This window comes from Corvus hawaiiensis, chromosome 25, assembly GCF_020740725.1.
Source record: "Corvus hawaiiensis isolate bCorHaw1 chromosome 25, bCorHaw1.pri.cur, whole genome shotgun sequence".
NCBI classification, from domain to species: domain Eukaryota; kingdom Metazoa; phylum Chordata; class Aves; order Passeriformes; family Corvidae; genus Corvus; species Corvus hawaiiensis.
Genome location: NC_063237.1, coordinates 7058186 through 7070868, shown reverse-complemented (window position 1 = coordinate 7070868; position 12683 = coordinate 7058186). Strand labels below are relative to the sequence as shown.

General features: G+C 53.7%; 2 protein-coding genes across 2 annotated transcripts; one reads left to right on the top strand and one right to left on the bottom strand.

Annotated features, from left to right (window-relative positions):
- Positions 1 to 7: 7 nt before the first annotated feature.
- Positions 8 to 8356, bottom strand: ARCN1 (archain 1). The gene is made up of 10 exons (XM_048328860.1): positions 8256 to 8356; positions 6900 to 7163; positions 6129 to 6308; positions 5681 to 5886; positions 5107 to 5268; positions 4312 to 4477; positions 2929 to 3076; positions 2523 to 2631; positions 2156 to 2360; positions 8 to 1603 (listed from the first exon to the last, which is right to left on the bottom strand). Exons 1-10 carry the CDS (start codon positions 8256 to 8258, stop codon positions 1514 to 1516), a joined length of 1533 nt encoding a protein of 510 aa, XP_048184817.1. The 5' UTR covers positions 8259 to 8356; the 3' UTR covers positions 8 to 1513.
- Positions 8357 to 8472: 116 nt separating this feature from the next.
- On the top strand, positions 8473 to 12501 carry IFT46 (intraflagellar transport 46). Its single transcript, XM_048328553.1, has 11 exons — positions 8473 to 8520; positions 8747 to 8920; positions 8996 to 9132; positions 9781 to 9855; positions 9954 to 10047; positions 10391 to 10519; positions 10902 to 11023; positions 11094 to 11160; positions 11408 to 11468; positions 11738 to 11823; positions 12165 to 12501. Exons 1-11 carry the CDS (start codon positions 8473 to 8475, stop codon positions 12258 to 12260), a joined length of 1089 nt encoding a protein of 362 aa, XP_048184510.1. The 3' UTR covers positions 12261 to 12501.
- The last annotated feature ends 182 nt before the right edge of the window (positions 12502 to 12683 follow it).

Genomic DNA, 12683 nt, shown 5'->3' with positions numbered 1-12683 from the left:
AGCCAGCTCCTTTAACGGTACTTTATTTGATTAAAGACTCAGAATTCTCTGTGTACACTGGAATGTGCTCTATTCCCTAGGCCAGGATCATACAGGGTTACAAAAAGTGGGGATCTCGGCTCGGTTTAAATATCACCCTCCAATGAATGTAAGAAAAAAAAAAAAAAAAAAAAAAAAAAAGCAGCTGCTTGGATGCTTGAACTAACCTTGACTCAATTTTAAAAATCATACAGACAAGCAGATCTGGAACAGGACTGGGTTAATGGGATTCATTGCCTACTTTGCTAGGGGAGAGGGCTTGCCCTCTCAGGACAGGACCAGGGTTGATTTCCTCTCAGGTGCTGCCAGCAGAGGAGAGACTACGAACTTCTTTGGCAGAGGACCCCAGGGGCCCGTGACAGGCTGGCTGTCTCTCACAGAGCACAGTACACACACTTTTAGGGCCGTTGCCTTCCACCTGCACTCGGGCCCTCTGGCTGCAGAGGTGAGGTGTGCCCAGGGGCAGGTGATGCTCATGACAGGCCCCAGCCATGCAGGTGAGATGAGTTGTGAGGGAAGCACAGGTCTTTGAGATGAGGCAAATAACGCTAGTGAGGCAGCAGTAGGAGAAATGGCTCGGATCAGCCCCCACATTCCCTGGAAACCAGCATTTCCTTCTCCTACACCTGCCAGTGCTGAACCAACACTGGTTTGAGACAGGTCCTGACGTGCAGGCCAAGTAAGTCAACCAGGCTCCACAGCTCCTTTCACCCAGGCAGGCAAAGCCTTCTGCCTCCCCAGACACCAAAAGGGCCTTGCAAAGGATACGCAACTGGTTCTAACCTAACGAAGCTTCCTCCGAAGCCTGGCCTGAGAACAGCTGTGGAAGACAGTGAGGACACAGTCCCCTTTGGACACTCTCCCTGCTGCAGCAGGAACCAGACCACCTGGAGCTGGGCCACTGCCACACAGCACAGCTGGAGGAACAGCAGTAACTGTGCGGGGCAAAAGAACTGAACCCCCAGATTCCTCTTCCCCACCCTGCGCTCCTGCCATGACCCCCCCACCTCTGAAGCCAAGGTCAGCTCGCTCAGCTTCCACCAGATGGAAGGGTCAGGACCAGCAGGTGGCCCCACGCATGAGAACCAGAGGCCAAGGAGAAATTACAATGGCAGCACCAACAATGGAACAGCATGTGATGCCTCAGGAGAGAAGAGAATGATGTCTGGTTGGCTCTGGGCTGAGCTCCGAGCATCTCCGGGGGAGGGGGACATGTCAAAGTCAGGCTCTCTGCGGAGATCTTGCTTTTTTGCCAGTCGGTAAAATCTGCCAAAGAAATTCGTGGCCTTTCCCCCCACGAGCATGTCACTTCTCTGCAAAAAATGTCTGTGACCCAGGAACACTGCAGATGGCAGACAGAGCCACGTGTCTTAGCAGAGTGGGCTGTGGCGTTCCCAACATTCAGAATAAACGTCGGCCTTGTTTTTTTTTTTAATTTAAAAATTTCTTCCTTTGCGCGTCACCACGTCTGGCATTACAGGATTTCGTACTTGTCCACCAGGAAGGTGGTTTCAGTGGAAAACCTTACAGGGCTGTTCCCGTCTACCTGGGTCACTTTGGTAACCTGTGGAGACAACAGGCAACGTTAGCTCAGCACTGAACATCACTCCCTACCACAGCGATACCACGCTTCCCAATGCCATGATGGCCACGAGGGCACAACCAACCTGGCGCCTTCAAACCACAACTCAGCCCTGAAACAAAGATCTTTTTTCCCAGGAAACCTAAAAGAGGGGAGTGATTTTCTGTGGTAACTGTGTCTCCACTGAGGAGCAAAGTGGCAGCCACTTGCTACACTTCAGTGAAGATGGTTGTATGCCAAGCAGTGTTTTGGCTACAAGGCCGATGCATTCTCCAACAAAGTCTAAGGGGAATTAATGATTACTCAGAGACTTGAAGACACAACTAAAACTTCAGGCAAACTCCATGAAGTGTCAGCTGCCAGTGCTGTTTGCTGGCACTCCTGAATCCAGCTATCTCAGAGGCAGGTTAATGCCAACCCTTTAGCCATGGCCAGCAGGACAGCATGGCCCCACTGCAGCGTGGCCAGTGTCAGCCAGCCAGGGACTGAGGCAAGGGTGACACGCCACCTGTGGAGCATCAGCAGTGACCATACCTGTATGTTGCAATAGTTCTTTTTGGAGATGAAGGAGACTTGCACGGGGAAGAAGTCGTTTGGCTGCCCTGCTATGCTGAACTCCAGGCTACCGCTCTTGTTTTTGGCATCGATCACTGGCAGGCACCACTCAAGGAGGTTTCTCCGGCTGTCGTGGCGATACTCACCATCAATCTCCCCAATCACTGGGGCGCCAACACCAGACCTAGAGCAGGCAGTGAGAAGTGACAATCACTTCCCTGCACAGAGCTAAGGAAACACCTCTTAACACCCATTGGCTTGGCCAGAGCCACAAAACAGGGAGGGGAAGGAGGGGAAGGAGGTGATGGGACTCATTAACGCTGTGCGGATAAGGAGCATTACTTACGGCAAGGGGATGGTGATGATCACATCATTCAGCTCTAGGCTCTCCTCTTGCAACTCATATTCAATGTTAACATCACAACTGTTCCCACTCTCTGATGGCCAGCAGTTAACTGAGGAAACAGATACAGTATGTGAACCACGCAGGCCCTTCATGTGGAATAGGCTTTCACAAGATGATGCACTTCAAAACGCCTGGCAAAGTCACCCTCAAGAAATTCTGACTTTAAGAAAAGCTCTCTGTTTTCTTTGAGGTGTTACAGAAAACACACACTGCCAAGGACAGGCACTATCCAATGGATACACATAGTATCTCCAAGGTCTCACAACATGCCGGGCTCCAGGCAGCTACCAGCAGCTCATGGACAAACACTGGCTTCTTCTGCCTGAGCCCCGGGACTCGCACTCACTTGTCAATGGAATGAAGGACTCCTCTGTGGTCTGCAACCTCCACTTCAGCACGCCCACGTCACTGTTAATAGGGAATGACTTCTCTGGGTTCTTCAAACCGATCTGTGACTCTGTAGTGAAGAGCTTCTTGTCCACGTTTGGGTGAGTCTGAAAGAGGAACAGACTGTAGGTCTAAGCCCAAGGACAGAACCATAGGTAATGCAGGTTCTAGCAGGACAGGCCTACACATTCCAGAGTGTTTGCTTTGACAAAACACATGTCAGGTTTCCTCCTGGCTCAGAAGTCCATCTGGAGCACAACTGCTTATCAACCTGGGATTCCTTCCAGGAAATGCTAATGTGACAAGAAGGATCTGCACCACTGTCCTTACGTGCTACTGCACCAGAGACTCTAGCGATGCAGGCTCACATCTACAGAACAACTGTAAGTCAAAGACCATCCTGAACATTCACAGCAGACAGAAAAATCAATCTAATGCTGTTGGGAAAAAACAGCCTGACACCGTAACACTACCATCTCCCCTCAGCAACCTTAATGCACGTACGTGTCAGTGGCCAAACTCCATTTAAACACTCTCTTCACAACCTCAAGTGTGAGCAGCTTTTTAGAAGCAGACGATTTTTGCAAGACACCGTTCCAGTTACACTAGAAAGACAGGAGTCAGCACAGGGTTTGGTCTCATCTTCCACCTGAAGCATTGCTTGTGGGAGTGCTGTTAGCAACTCGCTCATGGGATGCACTGGAAGGAAGTGAACTTGGAGACAGTGATGATGTACAGACAAGTCCCTAGCGAGGAGTGAGCCAGAGTGTGTCAAAGCAGCACCACTTCCAGGGATCAGTAAGGTCACATAAAGAGGGAGAAAGGGAAGGACGAGTCTCCCAAGAATCTTCTGAGTTGCTACTGCTGACTGCAATCAAATGCTTCAGCAATCATCCCAGGTACAGCAGTGACAGAACAAACAACCCCAGAAATAAACAGCTTCCAAGAGAATAAATTCATTCCCCATTGGCACAGGAAGTTTGTTATCCCATTTCCACTCCACAGCTGCAGCTGACATCACACAAACTGGCACTGAGCAACACACCAGGCTGCTGCAAAGTCCAAGTGAGGTCACCTGGCATGCCAAGGTGCACTACTGGGCAGATAAGGCTCTGACGGCAGGATGGCGATTGAGATCACATTTCTCCAGTGAACTTCAATCCCTTGAGCACGACTGGCCCTGCACTTCTGCTAATACCTGCACACTCCCATTTCCAGTGCATTTGCTGAGAAGGCTTGGACAAGAACATAGGACAGCAACATACTTGAGTATTTCCAATACTTTTTCCCTGGAAAGCGACAAAAGCATGTTCAACAGCATGGGACTCCAAACAGGCTTTACCTGTAGCTGCACTCCCCTCTTGTCTTCATTTTCTACATGCAGGCGAATCCGTGCAAACTTTTCATCAGAGATGTGCAGCATGATCATGCCGTGAAGCTCCATGTTCTGCAACCCTCCATCACGGCCACAGGTCAAGGAGATTTTCTCCTCTATTTTCATGTGCACGCTAGACAGACAGAGAAAAAGCTCAAGTCCTACATTCAGTATCTCCCAGACAGCAGAGAGATCAGTGCTCAGTAAGGACAGGCTGTGTGTACTGAGCAGGGCCTCACAAACAACAGCACGGCTGGGACAGTGGGGGCTAATACTGCTCCAACAAGGAACTCAGGGCCAGGAAGAGCCATGTGTATGGGTCTGCAAAGGATGGGAGCCCAGTTAAACACCAGTGATGCAGCACCTTGACATGCTGGTCATTCAAATCCCCTCTGACAGGCTGCAGCATGGCTCAGGGCACTAAAAAGCTCTGAACTGCTGTGTGTAAAACGAACCGTGAACACCTCCATCCTGAGGAGCAACAAGGCTGCGAAGCAGGGAGAATGGTGCAGGAAAAAAAGCACAGGAAAATTCCCAACCTCAGCTCAACAGTGGATGGACGGCCCATTTAGTTAAGAGGATGCCTAACCAAACTATCTATCTGCTTTTTTGCTGACATGCTTTCCCAGATTTTGCCCATCTTTTATAGTTACAAGGTAAGAAAACACAGAAAATCCAAAGAAGAGCAGGGAAGCTCTCTCCCAAGGCCACGTGCAGGGAGAGCCATGAGGAGACTGCTTCCAAAGCAAGGGCAGCACTCACCTCTCCATGTTAACGGGAGGAGCGAGAACTTTGGCTGCTTCTGCAGAGCGCTTGCCTACAGAAGTCATGATATTTTCTCCTTCAGATTTCAGCTTGTCCACAAAGTTGTCCACCTCCTTCCCTTTAGCGCCGAGTTTCAAGGCTTTACTGGGACCTGAAGGCCTAAATAAAAGGTATAATAATCACCAAGTCAGCTGACAGCAACGGGTTCCCCCTTCGGGTTATCTTCAAATGCTGTAACTTGACCATCCCATCAACAGAGCATTCAACTCGGCAGCCTTTTTGGGGGAGAACATGAATGGAACTAATCATCTTATGTGTAGGGTGCCAAGTTATAATTTAGATTTGGATACGGTTCCATGTATTATCAGGAGCTGGGACCACTTCTTCTCACACAAAATGGAAGCCCATTGTTCCTCCAAGAATCCAGAGAGACCATGGGGTGCTACTGTGGCATGTGGCACAAATGCTCCTCAATATTTACACAGATGAGGAACTCATGTTAGACCCTCTGTTTGGGCACATGGTTTGAGCCAACGCTGACTCCATCATCAGCCACCTGCTGTCCCCCTACCTGGCTGGCGCGGGTGCCACTTTGGGCTTCTCGGTCTCAATAATGGTCTCTGTGATCATCGCCGTCGTTGTGCCCCCAGACACGGCCGAGCTGCCAAAGCCCCCGAACCCTGGTGCCTTCTTGCCGTGTCTCTCCGCATCTCTCCTGGCCTGCTGCAACTCCTTCGCTTTACGGCGCATCTCAGCTTTCGCTTCCCGTTCCTGGGTCTGAAGGAAAAGGTAAGAGGCTGATGGAGCTTTGCAACCTAAGCCCTGCCCTGCACAGGAACTAAGTGCAGTCGCCCACAAACCCCTTGCCAAGAAAAAAGAAACAAGACATGGGCATTTAGCCGTCAGAAAAGCTAAATAACTGCATGGTCCCACCAAAGTGAAGGAACGCCTCTGTATAGCAAAGGTGGTGTTTCCCAGACAGGGCACCTCGTGTCTGGGTTGCAGGTGTCCCCGCTCACCTCTCTGACTGCCCGAAACACCTTTTCCTCGTGCGAGTCCATCTCAGTGAAGGTCCGAATTTGTGCCAGATTTACATTCTCACGGTAGCCCAGGGCGACAATTTCATCAAAGGCAAAGATCAGGTCAAAGCAGTGTTCAGAGATCTCATTCTCTTCCAGAGCTCGACAATATTCAGGGATCTAGAAGGGGAGAACATTTTAAAGGAGTACCCACAAACAGTACTGTGTAAACACTTTCTTTCTACCATCCCAGAGGTCACAACTGTGCCAGACCCTCCCAAGCCCAGCAGACCTTTACGCTGCTCTTCGTACCATTACATCATCAAGAAACAAGATTAAGTTTTGCCATTGTTAGTTTTTCTACACTAAAATCCTTATAGAACCTCTCAGCTTCCTCGTAACACTAACTCAAACGAACCCAACTGCATGCTGGGGACAGCGAATTTCCTGAAAATCCTTTGGTTGTGTGAAGACACAAACTCGCTGCTTCAGGATCCCTGCATAGCAGCGCTGCACTTTCAACAGCCTCACACTATACAGAGGATATTTAATGCTAAATCACAGTCAGCCCTTTGGTCTCACCAGCTGAAGTATGACTGATGATTTTTTTATGTGGAGTTCAAAACTACCACCAGAAGTTCAGAGCTTTCTGTCCAGTCAGGACGGGAAACAGGTGGAGGCAGGCAGTGCTCCTGCACCAGCTCAAAAACAGATCCCTGACAACAGCACCATTCTGGGCTATAGGCACGTCACCAAGTGACGAATCCTTACCACTCTAGAGAAGAGTCGGAGTGTTTCCAGATCTTCCAGGATGTTGCTGTTTTTTGTGGTAATCAGCACCATGTAGAGCTTCTCCATGGGCTGGTAGACGTACCGCACGCTCTCTGTCTCCACAAACGTGTGCTGCTTCCCCGTGTTCATCAGCTTTGGGAATGCTGCCAGCAGCCCCTCGATGCGGGTGCGAGTCATCTCCACGAACTGCCGGGACACGATGGCCTTCCCTGCCTTTGTGCACACAGCGGCTGCCAACAGCACCTGGAGGAGGGCAGCGTGTGAGCCGGGCCTCCCGGTCCGTGCTCACGGAAAGGATCTCTTCGCACCACACTTCACCTGCACGCCCTCCCTTAAACAAGATCTTAAATCTTTCTCTGTGACCAAGAAATGAACTATGTCAAGAGCAGAGACATCTCTGCTTTTCTCTCTCCGTTTCACATTCCGTTCCGACATGACCCTGAGAGCTCTCCCTGCTCCTGTCAGGCAAACGATCATTCCAGATTTCACACACACCGAGGTGTAACATCCCCTGGAAACGTTAGGGGAGGCGCCAGGTTATCGACTTTTCCATCAGGCTGCCCAAGCTTACAACTACACACAGGAACGCTGTGAAATGTAACATCTCTCTCCAGTGCCATATGCACAGCGCAGCCAGGTTAACGAAGCCCTGGCTATCACTTACAGCCCTTGAACGACTCCCGGGCAGCTCGCAGGCGTTATCACACCGACAGAGCAGCAAGGCACTCACCAGCTGCACTTTCTCCTTCTCTCAGTCTGCCCAGACTTCCTCCCTATATTTCTCTCTTACAGAAGTTAATTATCTTTGTCAGGACAACTCTGTTCTGCACTTCAGATCTTTTAAATCCGCAGCTGCTGTTATTGACAGAAAGTATCAGAAAACCTCAAACGCGGCAGTGCTGATCCCTGCCGCACCTCGGGTACAGTTTAGCTCTGGCGGAGCCGTGTGCGGGTCTGTGCTGACCCAAACACCGCCGCGACGGACAAAATGAGCCGGACCAGCCCTGAGACACAGGGCTCTCAGAGTCACACCAGGGAGCAGGCGGGCACTACCCGCCCGGCTACACCTGAGACCCCGAATGCCCTTTAGAGCAGGCGTGAGGCCGTGCTAAGGAGGTATCGTGGCTCCGAGTCACCAGAGAAAAAGTGCCGCGTCCCCGCCGCCCCCAAGGGCCCTGCCCCGACTCGGGACGGCAACGCCGCGCTCCGTCCCGCCAGGCCGCGGGCTCCAGCTCCGGCCTGCGCGCAGGCCGGGCGGGTGGGGCGGACCTAGGGGCTGTCCCGGGGGCTGCCCCAAGCCCCGCGCTGCCCTCGGCGGACAGGCCCTTCCCTTACCATAGCAGCGGCGGCGGCGGCGGGATCCGCGCTCGGTCCCTCCGCTCTCTCCGGTTCCCGGGCGGCCCCGCAAGATGGCGGCGCCGCGCCACGTCCGCACCAGGAAGTGCCGTCACGGCGGGGCGGGGCGCGGCGGGGGCACCTCCCAGCCGCCAGGGGGCGCGCGAGGCCGGGCCGCTCTGGCCGGCCGAGCGGAGCGCGGCGGGGCGGGGTCGCCATGGCGACGGCGGCGGCGGCGGCGCGGCGGGACGCGAGGCGGGCGGAGGTGGGGCACGGGGGACACGGCGGGACAGAGCGGGACATGGGGGCGCGGCGGGACAGAGCGGGACATGGGGGCGCGGGCGGAGGTGGGGCACGGGGGACACGGCGGGAGAGAACGGGACATGGGGGCGCGGGCGGAGGTGGGGCACGGGACTCAGCGTGGCAGGACACGGCGGGCCGTGGGTGCGGGCGCCGGGCCGCCCCGCCCCTGACTTTGCTTCTCGGCGCAGCCCCGCCCGGTAGAGAACCAGCCGTACGACGAGAGCCTGGAGCTGCCCGAAGCCGAAGCCGGAGCCCGCTCGCCGCGGGCGGGGGGCGCGGGCCGCCTGCGGGACTCCCGTCGGGCCGGGGTGTCTGTCGGAGCGGCCGAGCGCGGCAGCGGCGAGCGGGGCAGCGGAGGGAAGGTACGAGCGGAACGGGCGGGGGCACGGCTCGGTGAGACTTGGTGATAGCCCGTGAGACCCGGCTCTCTCGTCCAGGAGGAGGCAGCGGCACACCTCCCCGGCCCCGCCACCCTCAGCGAGGATGAGGACGAGGACGATGAGGACTCGGAGGAAGATTCCTCGGAGAGCGACTCGGAGGAGGACTCGGAGGAGCACGGGGCCGCGTTGGAGGGGTGAGCGGTGTTCCTGGCCAGAGGGGCAGGGGCTGAGGCTGGTGGGTGCCGTTCGGGCCCTGTCGGCTCTGCCGGTTTCCCCTGATCCCACGAGGTTGAGCAGAGTCGTGGGCATCGGGACAGGCAGCTCCTCCCTCCTCGTCCCCGATGCTCCAGGGTGGTGGTTCCTCCAGGTGGTGAACCGGTCCCGGGCTTGTTTGCTGTGCCCAGGAGAGGCCACACCCAAGGTGTCAGCCAGGCCGGGCTGGCAGGAGAGGTCCAGCAAAGGGAAGGACCATCTCGAACATGTCACTCAGGTCCTGATAATTCTTCTTCTTTTCCATCGTTTTCAACTTCTAAGCTATTGCTGACCCCCTAATTGCTATCCTATTGCTGCCTTTGTGCAGAGCACTTAGCCCTCTTTTGACAGCGCTGTGTGGGACTGAATGATCACAGATGTCCATCACTCAGGTGCTTTTCTTGGCCAGCAGGTCCAAGGCGAAATGGGGCCCAATAGTGCTTTCCCTGTGCAAGAAGTGTTTTCCAGAGAGGATTTGCTGCTTGGTAGTTAGGCTTCCCACACTTGTCTGCCCCAACTGGGGCCTGGTTTCTGTTGTACAGAACTTGCCACATGTTAATCTTTCCCCACTATTCTCTTCCTTTTACTAGTGACTTCAGTCCAGCAGATTTTGACTACCTGCAAGTGTCCTCTGAAATCAAAGATCTCTTTGAATATATCAAGAGGTGAGTGGAAGGGTTTAGCCTGCTTTTGGCTCTCCTTTGTGTCAATTACTGCAGCACAGTTCCTAGTCACGAATGCTGTGGTGGTGGTTTTTTTCCAGGTACACACCCAAAACAATAGAGATTGAGCACAAGCTGCAGCCTTTTATTCCAGACTTTATTCCTGCTGTTGGAGACATTGATGCATTCCTAAAGGTACAGTTTCTTCAGGTTCCTCTCTCTGTCCTGCCCCATGAACTGAAGTGGAACGCAGGGTCAGGCCACGCAGGTGGCCAGGCCGTGCAGCCTGGGGCCTGGGCTGTCCCTGCAATGTCAGACGTGATGGGCAGGGACACCTGGGAAACTACACTGGTGGCTTGGTCACCTCTCAAACAGCACTTGGGTAACGTGGGGCAAAGGCTGGGTTTTTCCTTCTCCCAACACCGCGTGCTTTTCAGGCAGCACCGTACTCAGAATGCACATCTGAGAGAGCCCACAGGGAGGCTCTGTACAAACCTGCCCTGGACTCCACAGAGAGCAGGGCTCTGTTTTCCTGCAGGTTCCTCGTCCTGATGGCAAGCCTGACAACCTTGGCCTGCTGGTCCTGGATGAGCCCTCAACGAAGCAGTCGGATCCCACTGTGCTCTCCCTCTGGCTGACAGAGAACTCCAAGCAGCACAACATCACAGTGAGTCAGGGAGAGGGAGGTCACACTTGCTGCACACTTCCTGGAGTAAAACCATGGCATTTTACTCTTAGAACTGAGAACTTCACTTTAAAAGCAGCAAAACCAGACCTTTTGCTTTAATCCATAGTTTTAAACTGCAGTGGATCTGAGCCTTGCTTCAGGCAAGTCTTGATACAAACTCTGGGTCTGTTCACTTCAGGTGATGCTTTATTTCCTTTTGGTTGTTCATGCCCAGTTTTAGTCGGCATTTTGCCTGCAGAAATCCATTGGTAAAGTGCAGCTGGGAAAAAGAGAAGGCCTGGTTCACCAGGAGTGAATGCAGGTTTCCCAAAAAGCCCCAAAACACCATGAAACACTTCCAGGTTTATATATGTGTTTTTAGCAGCAGATAAAAGTGAAGAGTTTGGAGAATGCAGAAAAGAACCCCAAAGCCATTGAGAGCTGGATTGAAAGTATTAGTGAACTGCATCGCTGCAAACCTCCTGCCACAGTCCATTACTCCAGGTGAGCCCTGATGTTGGCAGTGGAAGGTTGTGTGTGATCCTGAAGCTGATGTTCTTCTCTTCCCCGGCAGGCCAATGCCTGACATCGAGACCCTGATGCAGGAATGGTCACCAGAGTTTGAGGAGCTCCTGGGAAAGGTATACTGTCTGCCTGACCAGTAGTTAGCTCAGCACATGGTCTTAGAAACCATCTGCCATGAAAGCTGGGTGCCTGCTCCATCCCACAGCCCAGTCCTCTTGGGCTTGTTCCTCCTCACGACTCTGCCCTTGCCAGAAGTTGGGGAGCAGCCCAACACTGGAATTCCCAGCTGCTGCCCCAGTGGCCTCTGTATGCTGCCAGGCTCCTGCGGTCTGGGAGCAGATCTGACAGCCCCCTCTGTTCCAGGTGGGCCTTCCGCCCGCGGAGATGAGCTGTGACCTTGCCGAATACATCGACATGATCTGTGGTGAGCTGGGGAGGCTGTGCTGTTGTCACAATGTGACACTGGCCTGGCACGCTCACTGAAAGCGAGAGCTTTAGCTGCAGGCTCAGCCCCGAGCAGTCGGGATCATTCCCCGCTGCTTCAGTGGGAGGTGGGCTCTTGTACTACAGGGGTCTTTGGTGCGTGGAGGCCCAGGTGGTGGTGGGCAGTGGGGAGCTCAGCCCTTCCTGACAATTCTCTGTGTGGGGCAGTACAGACCAGGTGCCCTCACGCACTTTTGATCTCACCCGCAGCCATTCTGGACATCCCCGTGTACAAGAGCCGGATCCACCCTCTGCACGTCCTCTTCTCTCTGTTCTTGGAGTTCAAGAACTCGCAGGTATGCAGCTCCACCCAGGTGCTGCTCACTCAGCTAGCAGCACTGCACAGCTGCTCCCTTCACGTTTGGCTTTGCGGTGCAATGGGTGTACAAAGGGCTGTTGGGCCTCAGAGAACGTGTTCTCAGCCGCTCCTGTCCCTGGTGCCTCTGCCTGACACAGGGAGCTAGGCCATGCTCCGGGCTGAGGTGCCGTGTTGATCAACAGGCCAACACAAGCCAGAATGCGTTTCCTTGGGATGACTGCTCACGCAGAGCCAGTGTGGCCAGCGGGTTTAGATGCATGTGTGTGCTCTGAGCAACGGGAGTCAAATCTTTGCATGAGCGTGTTCTTTTCCCTGCAGCACTTCAAGCCCCTGGCTGATGGGCAGAAGAGTAGGAGCCCACCATCCAACCCACCCTCACAAGCAGCGGAGGCAGAGGTGCTGAGCTTTAATTGATGCTTCACATTAAAGCCTTATCTCCTGGATCACCATCTGCCACTGGACACTGAGATGTACCCAGAGCAGGTTGTGAGATGTCACACAGCAAATCAGAAGCCTCTCTGGTCTAAGAGACATCGCCGGGCTGTTCTGTGTTAGGGAGTAGGGCTCGACTCACCGTATTTGTTGCAGAAGCTGCCTAATGGCTCCATTTTTGACTTGTTCCCAAGGAGTTCAGCATTAAACCAGCCTTTCCCAGTGTCAGGCTCTCTGTGCCACAGGTGCTGCAGAGCAGAGGCTCCTTGAGCACATGCTACGAGGGCTGGAGCAAACAGGAATAAATTCCACACTCAGACACAACACGCAGATCTGCTCAGGGTGTTGCAAGCTCTGACCTGGAGATCTTGAATCTCCTCTGCTCCTTATTACTGAACCCCCTTT

Bases quoted from the DNA above. Each gene is read 5' to 3' on its own strand.
- ARCN1 (XM_048328860.1), bottom strand. The intron at 5,269-5,680 runs GTAGGGGGACAG...CCTTTTATTTAG, and splicing joins GTGGCACCCGCGCCAGCCAG to GCCTTCAGGTCCCAGTAAAG. The intron at 1,604-2,155 runs GTATGGTCACTG...TTGTCTCCACAG, and splicing joins AGAACTATTGCAACATACAG to GTTACCAAAGTGACCCAGGT.
- IFT46 (XM_048328553.1), top strand. From the start codon at position 8,473: ATGGCGACGGCGGCGGCGGCGGCGCGGCGGGACGCGAGGCGGGCGGAG. The intron at 8,921-8,995 runs GTACGAGCGGAA...TCTCTCGTCCAG, and splicing joins AGCGGGGCAGCGGAGGGAAG to GAGGAGGCAGCGGCACACCT. The intron at 11,161-11,407 runs GTATACTGTCTG...CCTCTGTTCCAG, and splicing joins TTGAGGAGCTCCTGGGAAAG to GTGGGCCTTCCGCCCGCGGA.